Below are 17,399 nucleotides of genomic sequence, written 5' to 3'. Positions count from 1 at the left end.
TCACGCATCATCATATACGCCCTTAAATGTTTGTGTGTGTGTGTGTGTGCACATGCTAACCAGCAATTCCATGATACCACTAGTATGAGAACCTAAAATTATTCATGCATTTCTTTATCTTTATTTATTGATTTATCCAAGATAGGGTCGTGGCCAAGAACATGGCATGCTGCTGGCTTTTTTTGTGGGGGTGAATTGAAGAAATTAAAGAAAACTCTCACAGACACTGGAGAACAAGTGAAACAGAAGAGTACTCCAAGATTAGGATTAAAAGAAACCTTGGAGGCATCAACACCATGATATCCTGCCTGTAAATGTGATTACAAACATATACCAGAACAAGCCATAGAATTTGATTTCCTAATATAAAACACTTCTTAGGCTTTAATATAGAATAGGCTAAGAGTAAAGCGAGTGTAAGCTAAATAAGATTTTTTAAAAATGTATTTTTTTTTTAATATATTTTAAAAAGTGTACATTAAAGTCTATAACACTAATTTATTAGATATTCAGGACAAAATCTGCAATCAGTTTAATGGAAAACAGGAAAAGTCTTTGCAATAAAAAGCAATATCAAGCCTATCCTTTATCCAATAATACTTTTTTAACCATTGTATTTTTATTTTATATTTCTTTATTATACTTTATATTACAATTCACAACCATTGTGGTTCTACTCTTGTGAATATGAAAACTCCTTGCAGGTATGGTCAGGATGTAAGATCATACTCCCAGAACACAGTGTTCCAATAATTTGTTAAAATTAGAGGCAGATGTAGTGCTTCCTCTCAGACGAACCTGTAGAATGTAGCTTTAATTATATCCATCTGCTAGAGTAAAATCAAACATAAAGAATTAATACATACCTACAGTTGCAGTAGCGTAATATTAAAACATATATGTATATATACATTTGCTCATTCATGCAGATTGTGTGATTTTATCCATTGCATTCCATATCCATATCCATAGTCTCCATGCGACTGGCTGACTGCACCATTGTATAAATGTGCAGATATCCAGGTGCTCATAATAAAGTGGTTGTTGAGTGTTCATTTTGGTGGTGTTTTTCTGTAACTGCAACAGGTCAGGGGGTATTTTAATGCTGTTCATGAGGTAAATGACTGTTTTTAGCTGCTGCTCTACAATAGGAAATTACAGGAAAATTTGTGGATGTTCCACAGGATTACATGTAAGTATAAACAGATAAAAGGATTGATGTGTTTACATAAAGAATTTAAAATTGCAGTGGTACAAGAGGAATAAAACAGCTGATTTTATAGGAAATTTAATCACATTTGCATACTAACAAGAGCTCAGTATTACATACTAGCCCATCTTTACTTATTTTCTTATAACCTTTCTCCAACGTACTCTGTCTATCCATCTAACATTAAATTCAAAAATCCATTTATTAGTATATTTACTTTTTTGTTACTATATTCATAGTAATCAAATGTCTGAGGCTGAATTTTTCTTTGAGGAAGAAACTTCAATTCGATTAAAAGAAAACAAAAGACAATTTTACGTGCTGCTCTTGGAATTATTTATCACTCTGGGAACAAGCTGTTATTCTTGGAAAAGGTGAAATAACAAAGGGCACACATCTGTGTGACAGACCCCCCACTCCAAAAGGAGAAACAGCTAGAAAAGAACTGCAAAGGAATGAATGGGGGAGAAAGAAAAGAAATGGAGAGAAACAGTGGCTTGGAGGTTGAAGGTTAATATATGCTCTTTATAGTCTGCTGAAGAGGAAAGACTTCATCCATGTTTTCCACAGTTGAACCTCTGTTCCACATCACAGGACTGGATGAAACCATTGCACTCTGGTTTTGGGGGGTGGGGAAGGGAAAGACTGGCTTCAAATAATCACCAAAACACACACACACACACACGAGCAGTTGTACAGGACAAGTCATGGAAAATATAATTAATAGGTGAAGTTACCCTTCACCTATTAATTATATTTCTCATGACGTAACTGCTCATGTGTTCATGCAGTGACCAAGTATGAGAAGATAACCAGTCTCTACATTCAACTAAGACTTATGAACACACAAAAGGACCCATAGATGATTACTATCATTTGTATTGGTAAGTTTATTGAAGTTGACCTAAGTTCAATGTAACAATTAAGTACTAAGGGCAGGTACATCCTGGATAAGGTCAGTGTGTGAAATCATGTGGACAGAGTTCTTTCAGGGTTCAAGCAGAAAAACTGGTCATTCTAAGAAAACAGCCAATGAACAAAACTTCAGTAACTAAAAGAATTGCAAAAAAACAACAACCTTTTCACTGTATCATCAAATGAATTTACTGTATACAGAATACAGACTCTTGTGGCATTAACATTTTGGTTTTAGGAAATACTGTAAACTTTCCAACAGTGAGATTAAACAGGGAGCAGCAAAAAAACAGACGCCTAAAAAAACCATTATAATACAACATTTACGTCTAGGTCTAGTTAATAAATAGATAAGAACTAATTATTTATATACATACTTGGCTTTTAACGTAATGTGATAGTTGTTGAAGGAAATGTTTATGCCTGGTCTTAAGATATTAAGTGTTTGTGTATGCACATCCTGTTTTTTTCCACTTGTTGGTGATCCATTACAAGCCTGCAGGCATGTAGGCAGTGAGTCAGCGGACACAGAGGGTACTAGATAGGTCTATCTTCAAAAACTAAGGGGAAGTGGGAGTGTTTAGTTTGTCTTAAGGGAGTGTGTGCTGTTCTGGACTGGATTACGACAGCATCTACAGTCGTGACCCTCACCTGCAATGTAATCACTGGAGTAAACGTGTACAAGCATGCAGTAGAGAGAAATGCTGTATTTCCTCAGCGAAGTAAAGTGGTATCAGGCAACCGATTCCGGTTTAAATTCACTCAAGTAAATCTACATAAACCTTTCACTCTCTATTATGAAAAAAGACTGGTTTCATATTAAAATAAACTTGTATTCACTCTTATGAACTATTTTTCCTTTAGAGCATTTAAGCACTTAAGGGTACTCCAAAGGTGAAAAACTAGAAAGGGGTTATGAAATGAGACAACTGCAAAAAGATGTACTAAAGAAATGTTGGAGCTGGAGAATACATTAATAAACCCACTCCAGGGGTGTCTCCCCAACAGAGCCACAGCACTGCAGAGTTTACCATTCTACCTCATTTAACACATTTAGCACACCTGAGTCAACACATTAGCTAATTACTAAAGCCTTCATGGGCTAAATTTGTGACATAAATCCCAGTAGATCTGTGGTCTTTCAAGACCTGAATTTTAAACGCTCCTGATGTACACAATAGGCATCTCAAAGTTACAGCTGTTCAAGCTGGAGTTTATACAAAATGTGACCAAAGAATCATTATATATAAACACAACAGATTAAAAAAAGAAAAAAGGAAAAGAAAAGTTTTTGTATCATGTGTATCATAGTTATATCTACTCTGATCAGATTAATTACAGTATAGTCTAGGAAAATAAACATACTATTTCCTAATAATACTCAAAATACTATCCTTTATTATTTCTGGAAGCAGACCACACCAGAATCAATTCAGTGAAATCTCTACTTATTCACCATTAATCTGTAACTATAGTACAAAAACATTAGATTTCTATGTACCTAAACAGCCTATTGCACCAGATTACATGCACTCTTGTAAAAGAAATATTTGGAAGGTTCCAGGTTTGAATTGCATGGCAATTAAAGAGGCAGATAAATTTTACACACACATATCTATCAGTTCTGGAGCTTTTTTTATACACTACTAAGAGGGAACCATTTTTTCCATAGTGTGTAAAGTTCTTTCATATATCACTTAGAAAGCTCTACAAAAAGCCAAATCTTACTTCATAATAAGGACTACCTAGGAAATTATGAATGAACATAAAGGGAGATAGCACAAATATATTATTTTTAATTAGATGGGCATTGAAAGAAATATCTCTCCATAAGTAAGATATTGGAATCTTAAAATACATGAAGTCTGTGTCCTTTTGTGGATCTTTAAGAAGGCACGGTGTGCAGGTCAGCTTCTTAACTGCTGATCTGTATTGATTCTTCTTCACTATGGGAAAGTTAACAGATGCAGTGACTACAGCCAATGCTGGGTCCTATTAACTGTAAATAGGTCCAAAATAATGAGCTTCAGTCAAATCACAGCACTCTTTTGAGAATTATTCCAAATAAATGTTATAATCTCAAAAAGTAGCAATAAAAGTAATAATGGAACTAGTGGCCATGTCTTATGTGCTCTAATTCTTCTTGCTATAAACCAAAAAGTGGATTTTGGGGAAAAAAAACTCTTGGTATATAGATTTATGATATTAAAATAGTATGCACTATGTGCTTGTTACAGCAGCACATGTACTAAAAATACTAGTATTATTATTTACACAGGTTCTTCTAATATGCATCCAGACAGTCATTTAAATGTGGCATATAAATCAGATGCTCTAATTTTGATGGAACCACTATTAATCACTCACACAAAAGATTATGGAAGAAAAAGGAGATAACTCAGGGCAGTGTTTTACCTTCTCAATGATGATTATTTTCCAATAATAGCACATCCAAAAATTTTATTCCTTTTATACCACAGCAAAAAATAAAATAAAATGAAAATACATTAAAGAACAGAATGTAATAAATGTAGACATTTGTCTGTTGTGAAAAGTCTGCAAAACAAGTTAGTTCCTCAATACTTCTCTTATAGTATCGACAGTCACTCTCACAAAGCTCAAACACCTCTCTGCTGAAGACTTTCCCCATGTCAAATAAGGTCATGATTCAGCATTACTTATGACTGCAGCAAAGAGCTTCTACTGGAAACTCCTTCTATAATTGTTCCACTCACCAGCACAGAAAACCATATCCACAATTAAGTTTTTAAAACCTGTTTATTATAAGACTCATGTGGAGCAAGTATTTTTTTCTGCATCAGTATAAACCTGTGATTTGCAGTCAAACTACTTTTAGATCTGCTGTTAGAGAAAATTAATTCAAGATTGCTGTGGTATAATAGAATATAAAATGAACCTTTTCTATTGATAAAACTATTATCAAACTGTCACTGCCAGTATCAAACCTCAAACCGTCTCAGTTCAGCTTCATCAGGTCTTATTTCAGAAAGAAAACCGGCAACTTCTATACACAGGTTAAGTGTCAATCCAATGAGTGTTGAGATTGAGGATAAAAGTGTGAGCTGTCATTATATAACAAATAGAATAAGCATATCTTGAAAAATGTGACGTGATTGCTGTTTTCTACACAAGTGGACCCAAAACTATTTTATGTATCATTATCATGGCCATTGAGTTATACTGTTAAGGGAATCTCTTTTTTCCCCTTTTTAGAGGGGGTTGGGGGGCATCTATATAAATAAATATATAAGATATAACTGTACAGTGGCCACAAGAAAGTGACCTCTATAAAAATTAAATATTTTTAATTCATTATTTAATATTATCTAGTTTTAAATCTAATTTAACTTAGACATATATCGAGTATCGAAAATAAATACCATAATCACATGTTGGTGCATTAAGATAAAGAGTTGATTTGAAGAAGAACATTCTGTCATACAGTGAGACCATCCAGGAAAACTCAAGAACAGATAATGGGGGAGGGGGTCTGCATTCGGAAAAGAATAAAGTATTAAATATTCAGTATTTTATAATATAATTAGACAAGAAAACAAGTCAGATATTATAGTGATAAATTATATAAACATCTATTCACTATTAAAAAGGGCATTACAAATAAACTGTAACTTAAGTACAACAATTCTAAATGAAGAAATTCATGAGTGGAATAAAGAAGGCAATGATAGCTACAGTGCAAAGGTTTCTCAGACAGAAACCTAATAAGATACACTTACAGTACCAAAAGTTATTAGAAGGAAACCTTTCCAGAAGAGAAGAGAAGAAAATAAAACAATGAAAGAAGCAAAGCCAGAAAAAGCTACTAGAGGCTCAAAATGTTTTCAGTGCAGTGAGAGCTGAAAGCCAGCACCCCACATCCTAAAAGCTTTCAACACTCATCCACTTAGTTTGGGTAAACAAATAAGTCTGTAAATCTCTGAAATGTAAGATCCTGCAAAGCAATAACCATATTCTCCTTATTAACACTAGCATTATTTTGAACAAAAACATGAAAGTTGAAATTCTGAGCTGTGTGATCAGTGCTGCAGAGAGCTCACATCATACATCGAATCACAGTCCCATACCATCTTAAGACACCTTTCAACAATGATTGCTCTGTAAAAGTCACACAGATTAGTGACTGCATTAACAAAGAAAACCCCAACCCTCGCCATACATTCTGACACAAACACACTAATAAATGATGATGGATGGTGAAATGGATGCAAGTTTAGTCAAGCCGGTAAACCCGCAGGTCTCTTCATAACGTGTGTACGTGCGTCTCTTAGCTCTAGAGTTGGTTAGGAGTTACAGTAAATATTCACCCCATATATAAGGAGCCTTTTATTATGAGCTAGTCCATTCTTATTTACTTTATTGGTTTGGCACAAGTAGACAGCTCCAGACTCCAAAGGGGGAAGGCGTGTTAAAGGTCAGAGGTCAGACTGCTGTCTCCTGGTCCTCACGTTGGATCATCTGGTAGTGCTGCCGATTCTCCAGGTACGCCGCCAGCTCCGCATCCTTTGCTTTTTCTGCTCTGTGCTTCGGGGTATCACCCTGCAAATGCAAAAATGCAAACTCTAACTGGGAGGAAAGACACACTGGAAATACTTTGATTTAATAATGTAACGTTTCATTCTTGGCTAATCAGGAAACTGCTGTTAAAATTGCAGGTTTCTTTGAATTTCTCTTCACAATAGACTTCAAATCTAACAATGCCCTGATCCCAAATAATGAACAGTAATTTGCATGATTGTTAAATTGTGTGTGAAATTGTGTTGTGGATGAGTTACAAAAAGATTTCTGTGAAATACAGTATCAGTGAGGAGACGGTTAGCATGTGCTATTATTATATTGTTCCTGATATTATTAAATTATTCTTTAGATTCTCTGTAGTCAGTTTAGAAGAGTAAGTAACTAAATAAAAACCCCAGGGATGCACCGATATAAAGGTGTGTAGTAAAAGTTTAAGATAATTTTGCTAATCATTTTTTTTCCACAAATTTTATTCCTGCCCTCTGGTTCTACTGATTTTAGCACATGCAATTACCGTTCCCGAAATGAATCAATTTGATTTGATGCCATCTTATTTTTGCACCTCTAGGTAGATCAGCTCCAAATTCCTCATGCATTAAATGCGAAAAATATAAAATGTTGTATTTTGAAAGATACTTGGTAGATTTTGCCAGTATATCAGCTTGCAATTTTGAGTGGGTCTCAAATTCCATGTGTTCTTATACACACAAACCTTAAACATAAACCAGGGGCTCTGTGCAATAAGGTAAGGCAAACTGTCAAGATCCTACTTTGACAAAACACACTTGGCCTTCTTCAGCAAAACATGCAGCCTGGCAAATCATTTTCTTTAAAACATAGAAATCATCACACACTATTGTACAATATCAATTCCTTCAATATCATTATCAAAATATTTAGCATCACATGCAAATGTACCTAAGCTGGGTGGAACACATGTCTTCAAATATTCTAATTCCATCTGTTATAGACAGGCTTCATCAGAGATCCCAGGTGTGTGCTACTACATGCAGAAAAGAGTTCCTCTCTCCAAATCAGTGCACACAGCACTGCACCGTTCAACAGTTTAACAAAAGAATTGGCCGTACAGTACTGAATTCCACGTACTGACTTAGCAGTAGCGATCACTAGAGGAATGGTGGAATTTGGAGGAATGACAATGAGTTCAATGAATCAAGATTGTACCGCATCCAAACCTTCCTTCTATCCATTAGTCACAACAATGTTTGTGCCAGAACCACTGAATGTCTTTTATTACTGCCATATACAGATATGCTGAAGAGAAGAGAGCGTGGAATTTTTTTTTCTTTTTAAAGCACAGCTAGTTTTATTGCTACTTATGACAGATGAAGCTCTTTTTGTGTAGACAATCAGAAACACTACAGCTTTTTTATATTCTAAAATACATAAAGCTCGCCTTTTTCTGCTTATCACTTTTACAGATAACAGCTAAAAAGTATGCTCTGAAATAACAAGGACCAGTGACACACAATGGGAAATGTTCACATTGAGAGAAAAAAAACCCCCAGAAGAGCTTCCATTTAGACAAGAATGAATAGCATTATAATTACGTCAGATAGAAGTGCTCTTCACAAGTTTGTGAAGAATAAGAACGTTGTTCTGACAACTGTTTTATTGTGTTAAAAAAAAAACCCAAAAAAAAAACCAAAAAAAAAAAAAAACCAGAGAGCTTCTTCACATCACAAAGGATAAAAGAATAAACCAGACAGGCATACAGCAGCCAGATAGAGAGAACATGAGGAACATACATTATCCATAAGCTGACATGTATGGATGAGGAAAGGAACAGAGAGCAAGACATGTGAGAGAAAGACAGAGAGGCAGATAGGAAAAACACACACACACACACACATACACATAATCAAAGAAGTAAATAAGAGAGATGTGGAGAGATGAAAGAAATAGTAATGATTTGGTTTTAGAAATTTGATATGATAATGAATACATTTGTGTTTAAACTATTGGTGTTAGTGGGGTTTGAAAGCATTTGAGGTGCTGGTGAAGGAGCCAGTGTGGCAGACTGCATACTTTGCCCCAGGGAAAGTACAGGTTAGGAGCAGACGAAGAAATATCCCATCTGTCATGTGGAGGTTTGAGCACATGCTGATTCAGAGGTCTTAAGAGCTGATTCAGACAGCAAAACAGAAAGCATGAAAGAGTGAAAAAGTAGCCACCAGTTAAAGCCTGTCAGCCCAACAGCATTGAGATTACAGACTCTTTACAAAAGCAGCTTTTCCAGCGGCCTTTGTGCCAAACCAGTGACGCACATCGGAAAGTTTAAGGGGATGATTAGAAAATCACTTCCATCCTGAACTCTATAATGGATCTGCTTAGCTTTTTTTTTTGTCACATTGCATACAGTAGATCTGTGGAAAAACTGGACACAGCACTCCTTTTTTTTAGTGTACAGATATCCCTGTCTCATATTATTACTGGAATGGCTTGTTAGTCTCACATGGGGGTTAGTCATAATAAAAAAATACCTGTTTTTCTCACCTGCAAGTCTGTCTTCATTAGAGAAGCTCCTGCCTCCACTAAGTAGTGACAGATCGTCCTCTGGCACAACGAGGCAGCTTTGTGCAACACCGTCTCGCCACTGCGAGTAAGAACAGTAGAAACTAGTCAGAAACATGACTGCCAAAGATTAAAGCAAGACATGTGCTGACAACGCATGAGAATGACAACCCAAAGGCGGAAATCCAACTGGTAAACATTGTCCTGGCAAATTGAAAAAGGAAATAAATAGAAAAAAGTCTAGAAAAAGAAGTGTTTCTTACTTTTCTTTCTCTGTCACATCCAATATATCAATGGGTGCTGTTAGAGGGGAAACAAGAGACAAAATAAAGTCTACTTAGTGTGTTCAGGATATGAGGAAGAAGTAAAATAATGCTGTCTTTCTGACTATGTAGCAGGTAGAAAAGACCATTATGTACTGAAAAATAAGAAATTGTTGCAATGCATGCACTATTTTTAAGGATATGTTTCATTATGGGAACAGTGTATATACAATTATACACCACTTAACAGACAGCAAGAGTGCACAGTAAGCTGCAGTATTCCTGGCTTCAGAGCAAACATGATTATATAAAACAAAGACTGCCCAATTATTACAATTTTGTACAGAACAATATGAGAAACCACTTACCATTCCTCTAATCAAAATAAATCATAAAAAGAAGATTTTTTTTTCAAATAGCAGTAAAACATGTGGTTTTGACACCCATAACAATATTGCACACAAATTGCCATTCATTATCTTTTTGTCTTTCATCCTCTGGAGACAAAAAAGCACTGTGCTTGGTGAAAAAGTATACTATATAGATGAAAAGAGAATCTGATACACACTGTAAAATATGTTACTGATAAAATACAGCACATTTTATCCCTACTAGCTGTTGGCTGTGTCTATACGCTTAAGAAAAATGGCATCACTTGTAATGACTATTACTATTATACTTTTATTTACTTTCTGAGCTTTCTTTTTTTCTGTTCCTAATAATTTGGGGATTGAGTGTAACATTTCTATTTTATGATTTAGACACAAAAGAATCAAACATGGCAACAAAGTCATGAGTTGGCTCAATAGCACTCTGTAATATACATGTTTAAAACTGATTCATGAGGTACAAAACATGAGAGACGCATACATATGTGTCTCTAGTGATTTGACACAAAGATCATTACAAAATCATATACATTCATATGTTACATATAATGAAGTATAATAATACTTCATGGCTAACAAACTGTCCACAAAACCATAGTGTTCCATCATATCCTAATGATTCTACACAGCATACACTATTATGTGTTATTCCTTACATAAGTACTGAATGTTATTCAGATGGTAGGTGTAATATTGAGGTCATGTGAAAGCACCAGATGCATGAATCAATGCGAACCCAAATGCGGCAAAGTTAAAGGACATCCTGTAAAATATGTCCAGCATGTTGTGTGAAATGGACTGAACTGTGCTGTGAGTGTATGTGTGTGTGTGTAGGTGGATCTGAGGGAGAGAGAGAGAGAGAGAGAGAGAGAGAGACAGAGAGAGAGAGAGAGAGAGAGATTATCTCACCGTTATCAATGATGTATTTGACAATTTCTTTACTGGCCACATTCACTGCATGGTGGAGTAATGTGCGACCTGCTGAGTCCTGCACACACAGGTCTGCTCCCTGCTTATGGAGCTCCTTTAGCTAGACACACACACACACACAAACAGTTACTTAAACTAGTACCTTTGTAGAAGATCTCCACATTGTTACAGCAGTTAAATACTTAAATACTAGCTTTTTATACAGCTCACTCACACCCTACCTTACTATACATATGGATATGCTCTGACAGTTCTGCATTGTAAAGGTCCATTTTTATTGCTCCTTTATGTTGGAGAACAAAACTGCTACTCATGTTTCCACAGGGGAGTTCAGCATTCAGTGAAAATGTAATTATTCTATTCTGTATACCTGCTGATGATTTTCTGTCTAATTGATAAGTGATAAAGTAATGGCATCCGTCCCACCCAGTTATGTTCTCTTGGACTTCCAGGCACAGATGGTATGAAATATGGTATACTATAGTAATTACAGTAATTATATATACAATAATATAAAATATACAATGATATAGTATTTGTGTTGTGCCACTTGGGAGCCCATATAGGTTTTAGGTGTTTTATCCTTCTGTATATTAATTCTTGTGTGAGCTGCTGAATCTCTCGGTAAAGAAGGCTTTACTTGCTTAACAGTCTTTTATGGTAATATAATGGTTCTATTTATAATGAATTCTAGGAATATTCTCGGTACCAAACATGAATCTGTTTAACTTACAGCTCTGTAGTCAACACAGCGAGAGCAACAAAATGGACTAAGATGCCAAGCTACTACTTACAGTGTTAGGTAAAGTTTAATGGGGACAGCAGATGTGCTTGGAATTAACAAAGAATGCAGGAGGAGGAATGTGACAGCTAATCTACAGTGATGAACAAGCGTTTGAACTCCTTTTTGTAGTGATTACAGATACTTGAGCAGCTGTGTGTGTGTGTTTATTATATTACTGACCCCTCAGTGATTATGGGAGCAATGATTTAAGAGCTTTTTAGAGAGGATTTCCTCATTTGGGAGAAGTATGATTTGGGCAAGCCATGCACAATAAACACTGTTCATAGCTAAAACATGCAGCTTATCATCAACAGGTGAAGCATCTTGATTAGCATTCAAGCACCTCTTCCCATGGTGGAATTTTGGGTAAAGGAAAATTTACCCAATTTTCCTTCAGAGGATTTTTAAAAGAGAGAAGATCTCTATCTATTTAACACCAGTCACATAAAGTGAGAGTGTATTGTTTCTCTAGAAAATATTCATGTTACTTGTTGAGAGCATTGCTCTATTGGAGTTCTAGGTCTCAACAAAATCCCAATTCAACTGGAAACCTAGCTAGATATGGCTGGATGGATGTTGGATATGTATATTTCACAGTTATTCATACTTTTTATTGCTTTTATCTATTCACTCTTAATAGCTATTAATTCTTATAACTTTTGTCTTGTTATCAATTGGCAATGTACAAACACTGACATTTAGTTTGTTGCTATGTTGTTGCGTAATGCTTGTTTTAATGTTTTTTTTGTTTGCTTGTTTTTTCTTTTTTTTCCAGATTTTTTTTTAAGGCCCCACACTGTTCAGCTCCTATTTTTCTGACAAATTTGTTGTCATGGCAACCAGGCGATGCTGACCCCAATTGCCTGACATTACTGATTATTGCTATTACACCTGGAGCAATTTGGTACTGGAACTGAACAAAATGTGCCAGATGTGAAACAGCTCTTTTTCAGTGGAAATACACACAACAGTCACACAGATAAAGTAACAGTATAAATAGAACAAATCTAACAAAGGGTATTTAGGGAAACATGGATGAAAGTATCTAATAGGGAACTTTAAATGTCGGTTTGGAAAATATGCATTGGAGGCATTTATTATACTTGGAGGCCTTAAATTAAAGATGTGCATTTCAGCCTCACAGCTAGATCCTGGGTACAGAGCCCAAGCAGCAAAAAAATCTATAATATGGATTTCATACAATGTATATAAGAAGACTACTTACTACCAAGTAAAAGTAAAAGAGGTCTTTCACAACCAGGCAGTATTCAAGTGTTTCAAACATAAACCTCAACTATAACTATTGCAAAAAAAATAAAATCATGAAAGTTAATAAAAAAAGAAAATTATGTTAATGATATTGCTGAAAGCCTCATAGTTTATGTAAATATGTTTAAACTGTCTATATTTCCACACGTTTCATGTCTACAGGAACCACAATGCAGATAACTGAGGTGGCTTATTGCAGTAATGAAAAAGGATTATGTAAAAATGTATACAATTAATATAACAAATATTTCCATTTTAGGGGTGTGTTTATGGAACATACCCTCTGATGGTCCTTGTTCTTCACACACTCAATTAGCACATCCGCTGATACTGCAGAGAAAAGACAAAGAAATTTATGCTTCATTTAGGCAAGCCAGGTCAAACCTTACAGTGGTAGCTAAATTGCTTTACACCACAGCACTGATGAATTCTTGATTCTGATTGGTCAGAAGGTTCCAAAGGATTTATTTTCTATACCAAGGGCTCCTAACAATAGTGCCAGCTGCAAGTTTTTTTAATGCTCAAATACGCTCTTTGTAATATGTTTTTATTTCTGTAGTGGCACTTTACCCAAGAACTTTGAAAGTGACTTTTGATGGCAGACCTTCAGCATATATGGAGTGTAAAGATGGGTATAACTGTTGATATGTTTTTAATAGTTCCAGCCTTTAGTAAGAGTAAGGCTGTTTCCAACATGGAAAAGGTTTCAAGAGAGATAGCGTACCAGTATGCAGTTTACACCATGACTAAATTGAACAACCAAGAAGCCTAGCTACTTCTTACAGTGTTGGGTAAAGCCTTATAGGGCCAGCAGATGTGTCTGGAATTGGAACGATGAATGTAGGATGATGAATGTGACAGTGAGAAAACATGGCTAATCTACAGTGATGAACAAGCGTTTGAACTCCTTTCAGTAGTGATTACAGATACTCCAGTCTCCATTGCCAGCCTTTTGTTCCAATAAGGCTGTTCCTTTCAGTTTTCCAACATGGAAAAGTTTTCAAGATGGACAGCTTACCAGTTTGCAGTTTATGCTTCATTTAACCTAAAGGTTGCTTAGCAGTTAAGAGTGAAGTTATTCATGAAGGTGTCAGCACTTTCAATCAATTGTGCTATAAAGCTATAGAGTAGCATTAGAAACCCTACATTCTGTGAGTAATCATTTTGTATCTAATGATTACATCATGCAACATTACAGTTAGTCAGATTTTAATCTGACATTAGGTTATCCTGAGTTTCACCAGCAGACTGTAATATTTTGAAGAGAGGGCTTGAAAATAGAGTAGGGAAATAAGATTTTAATTAGCAGTGGTAATCACATTAGGCCATGCTGCCTCTGCAGCTTCTGTTGCAATATGCTAAATCTGGGTTCAAAGCTTCAGGATGCCCTTTATACAGTCTCCATTCACCATTCCAGCCTTCATGTCTGTTTCATAAACTGGACAAAGCAATATAAATATACAAGGCTTTAGCTAAGCCTGTGTCTGAGGATACACTTATGCCAGTCCTGCCCTTGCAACACAACTTATAGGATATGGGATAACTTTTCTGTATTATCTATAGTTCCAGGACTTGTATTACTGAAATATTGCTGCCAGAAAGAGGCAGTGAATGCTAATGTGGAACAATGCCATTAATGTATACTCAAATATACCTTATTGATCCTGAAGAATGTAAGAGAGTTCTTTTTCCCCTTTCATTCCTCTCAGTTTGCAAGAAACAAAGGCAGCTTCCCTTTTTAGGCTTGGCAGTAACATGTGAAGCGAAAGCCAGAAAGCATTTAACACTCAACATCCACCTCCTTTGTTACTTGCTTTAGGAAGCTGAACTGAACCTATCCACCCTGCTGTATTCTGTCTGCTATCTAACACTCAGAAAAGAACAGAGAAGAGCTGAACAACCGAGACACTCTTATCACACATACTGAACTCAACAGGGTTTAACAGGGTAGTGCACTGATCCTTATCTTGTGCTCATTAACTCCTTTTTTTTTTACTTTGTGTACTGCGTGTTTACCTGGACTACTGACGCTCACAGCATTCTTTTCTGACCTGTAAAAAAGAAAAAATGAATAAGAATGTTACAGAGATACTTACAATCTGCAGGATCTGAGCAACATAATCAGGGTTGAATGCAAAAACAAAAGCTTTAGTAAAAAAAAACCCCAGAGGGTCTCATTTTTTTGTGCAACAGTGTGCATGTGTGTGTGTGTGTGCATGCATGTGTGTGTGTATGTGTGTGTGTGCATGTGTGTGTGTGTGCGTGCATGTGTGCGTGTGTGTGTGTGTGTGAGAGAGAGAGAGAGAGAGAGAGAGACTGAGAGAGAGTGTGTGTGAGAGATTGTGTGTGCGCTGGGGGGAGGGAGGGGATTACAGACTGCTGACTGAATGCTAACTAATCCCAGTTGGTGGTTCCTCTGGAAACGGCACGAATGACTGAAACGCAATCCCTAAAACTCTGGAGTCAGTCAATATTGTAATCAGTCAAATCCAACCCAAAGCCACAATCCAACAAAGTCAAATCCAATACAGAGTACGTCCTGCCTCAATCCCAACACTCAGTATTGTAAGCAGTCAATTAAGATGCAAAGCAGATCCAAAATCAGCATCTACAACAAACTTCGCTTAAAGTGCAGCAGCTCAAAGTCTCTTAGATTAATGACAGTGAGGTCTGGAGTTTCCAGTGCTCTCTTCAAACCTCAGCATCACTGTGGATTCAGTTTTTCCCTTTCTGCTTCACACCTTCCATTATAACCACTACAGCTAAATAATGCTACACCACAATGGAAGCCTAAGCCCAGTAACCAAAATGAAGTGATTTCAGTTTTTCAAATAAAAGCTGTTGGTTTTTTTGTATTTAACACTATCAGTATCATTGTGATAACGTTTAGCACTCTCATATACTTGGGAGGACATTGTGAGGACATTATTTGGTCGTATGTGTTGATAAGATAAAGTCATGCACTGGTTAAGTTGGAACAAGCTTTGTACATGCTGTAAACTTGTAATCACTGTAATGATGTGAACATACCATTAAATGACAACATTTCCCTGCACCCTTTTGATCTGTCTCTCGGGAATGTTTCCAATTACAGATAAAACAGCTTATCAAATTGGTCAAAATGCTCACAGCAAACAATAAAAAACAACATCAATACACCAGCATCAACAACTGAGATACATGTGTAATGCATTACTTAACAGAAAAAAACACATTATGTGCTTTTATTTAATGGAAGGTAATTAATTTCTCTACTGGACACTGAGAGGCAATGATCGTCAGCAATATCTGTAAATACAAACCACATTTATGAGAGCAAAAAAGGGTGAGAACAAGCATATAATTAGAAAAATACCTCCAGTATTTATAAAGAGTGTGTGTATACATGAGGTAGTTCAGAGACTGCATCAATATATTAATGATGATTAACTCTGATTTTAGCCCTGCCACAATGCCTCCTCTAAACGCAGATCACTCGTCCTGATGAATATTTGATCAAAGTGGTACTGTGCCATATCAAAAGCATCTGTCTGAAAGCCACAGTGACAGAGATGCCAGTAATCTGCTCCCCACTGAGACAGGCATGAAGAAAGGAAAGAGGGAGACAATGGAAGAGAGAGAGAGACACAGAGAGAGAGAGAGAGAGAGAGAGAGAGAGAGAGAGAGAGAGATTTGATTTTGGGGATTTGTGAAATAAATCACACCCTGAAGAGAAGAGATGAGTGTTGTCAATGCTTTGCACAAGCTTTGTAACAAATCCACCGTTTACCTGAACAAAGGCTTTTTCAAATTGGGTCATGGAGTACCACTGCACTGCCAATGTTTCCTCACTTCAACACATTCCTTTCAACTCTGTGAGGGGTTTATTCATTACTAATTTATTAGGAGCAAGAAACGTACACTAAATGTAAGATGTGAGGCCTTGAGAGGATCAGGACTTGAGAGAATCAGAAAACATGCTTTAAAACATGGCCAAAGCAACATGGGAGTTGAGTGAGTGGTCAGAGGTGAGGTTAATAATCCGAACTAAACCAACAAGAGAACTCATTAATTTTGCTGCCAAATGCATTTTTGTTTAGAATTAAGTCTACGCATTATAATGATCTGTAATTATATACAGACAGAGAACTAGAGATGAAAAGAAACAGCATTCAAGGCACTCTGACACTAATGGCCTGTCCATGATTGGTGTGTGCACACAGAAAACTGCTCATCACAGTTCAGGAATCCACTGTACGGGTCCCATAATTAAGAACAGCTCTCAGACTCATAAATCTGGACATGACCTCGCAGCATTGCTCCATCACATACAAACTTGTCCTCTGCTCAAGTATCCTGAAGCCCTGAGGCCTTTTTTACTGCTACAAGCCTGGACTCACATGACAGGACAAATGACTGCTGCCTTAAACACACCCTTGTTGCAGCCTGCAATAACCCTTGACCTCAATAAAATACTTCAGGCTGCAGAGGGTGCATAGTATGTGTGCAGGATAATTACCAGCCAGTCAGTCAATGACTCCTTAGTATAAGTGTGCTGACTGAGACAA

The 17,399-nt window shown here is 36.4% G+C and overlaps 1 protein-coding gene across 10 annotated transcripts in view; it reads right to left on the bottom strand.

The window, feature by feature from the left end:
* Positions 1–2,080: 2,080 nt before the first annotated feature.
* dgkza (diacylglycerol kinase, zeta a) overlaps positions 2,081–17,399 on the bottom strand; it is a 119,032-nt gene continuing 103,713 nt past the window's right edge. For all 10 annotated transcript variants that reach the window (XM_058382034.1, XM_058382026.1, XM_058382030.1 and 7 more), the window contains 6 exons: positions 14,869–14,903; positions 13,133–13,182; positions 10,779–10,899; positions 9,481–9,517; positions 9,200–9,299; positions 2,081–6,703 (listed from right to left, as the gene is read on the bottom strand). In XM_058382034.1, coding sequence (XP_058238017.1) covers positions 6,587–6,703; positions 9,200–9,299; positions 9,481–9,517; positions 10,779–10,899; positions 13,133–13,182; positions 14,869–14,903 — 460 coding nt within the window. In that variant the 3' untranslated portion in view covers positions 2,081–6,586. The remainder of the gene's footprint in view (positions 6,704–9,199; positions 9,300–9,480; positions 9,518–10,778; positions 10,900–13,132; positions 13,183–14,868; positions 14,904–17,399) is intronic.

This window comes from Hemibagrus wyckioides, linkage group LG27 (assembly GCF_019097595.1).
Source record: "Hemibagrus wyckioides isolate EC202008001 linkage group LG27, SWU_Hwy_1.0, whole genome shotgun sequence".
In the NCBI taxonomy this organism is placed as follows: Eukaryota; Metazoa; Chordata; class Actinopteri; order Siluriformes; family Bagridae; genus Hemibagrus; species Hemibagrus wyckioides.
The sequence above is the reverse complement of the archived record's forward strand: the minus strand, read 5'-3'. Positions and strand labels throughout refer to the sequence as shown.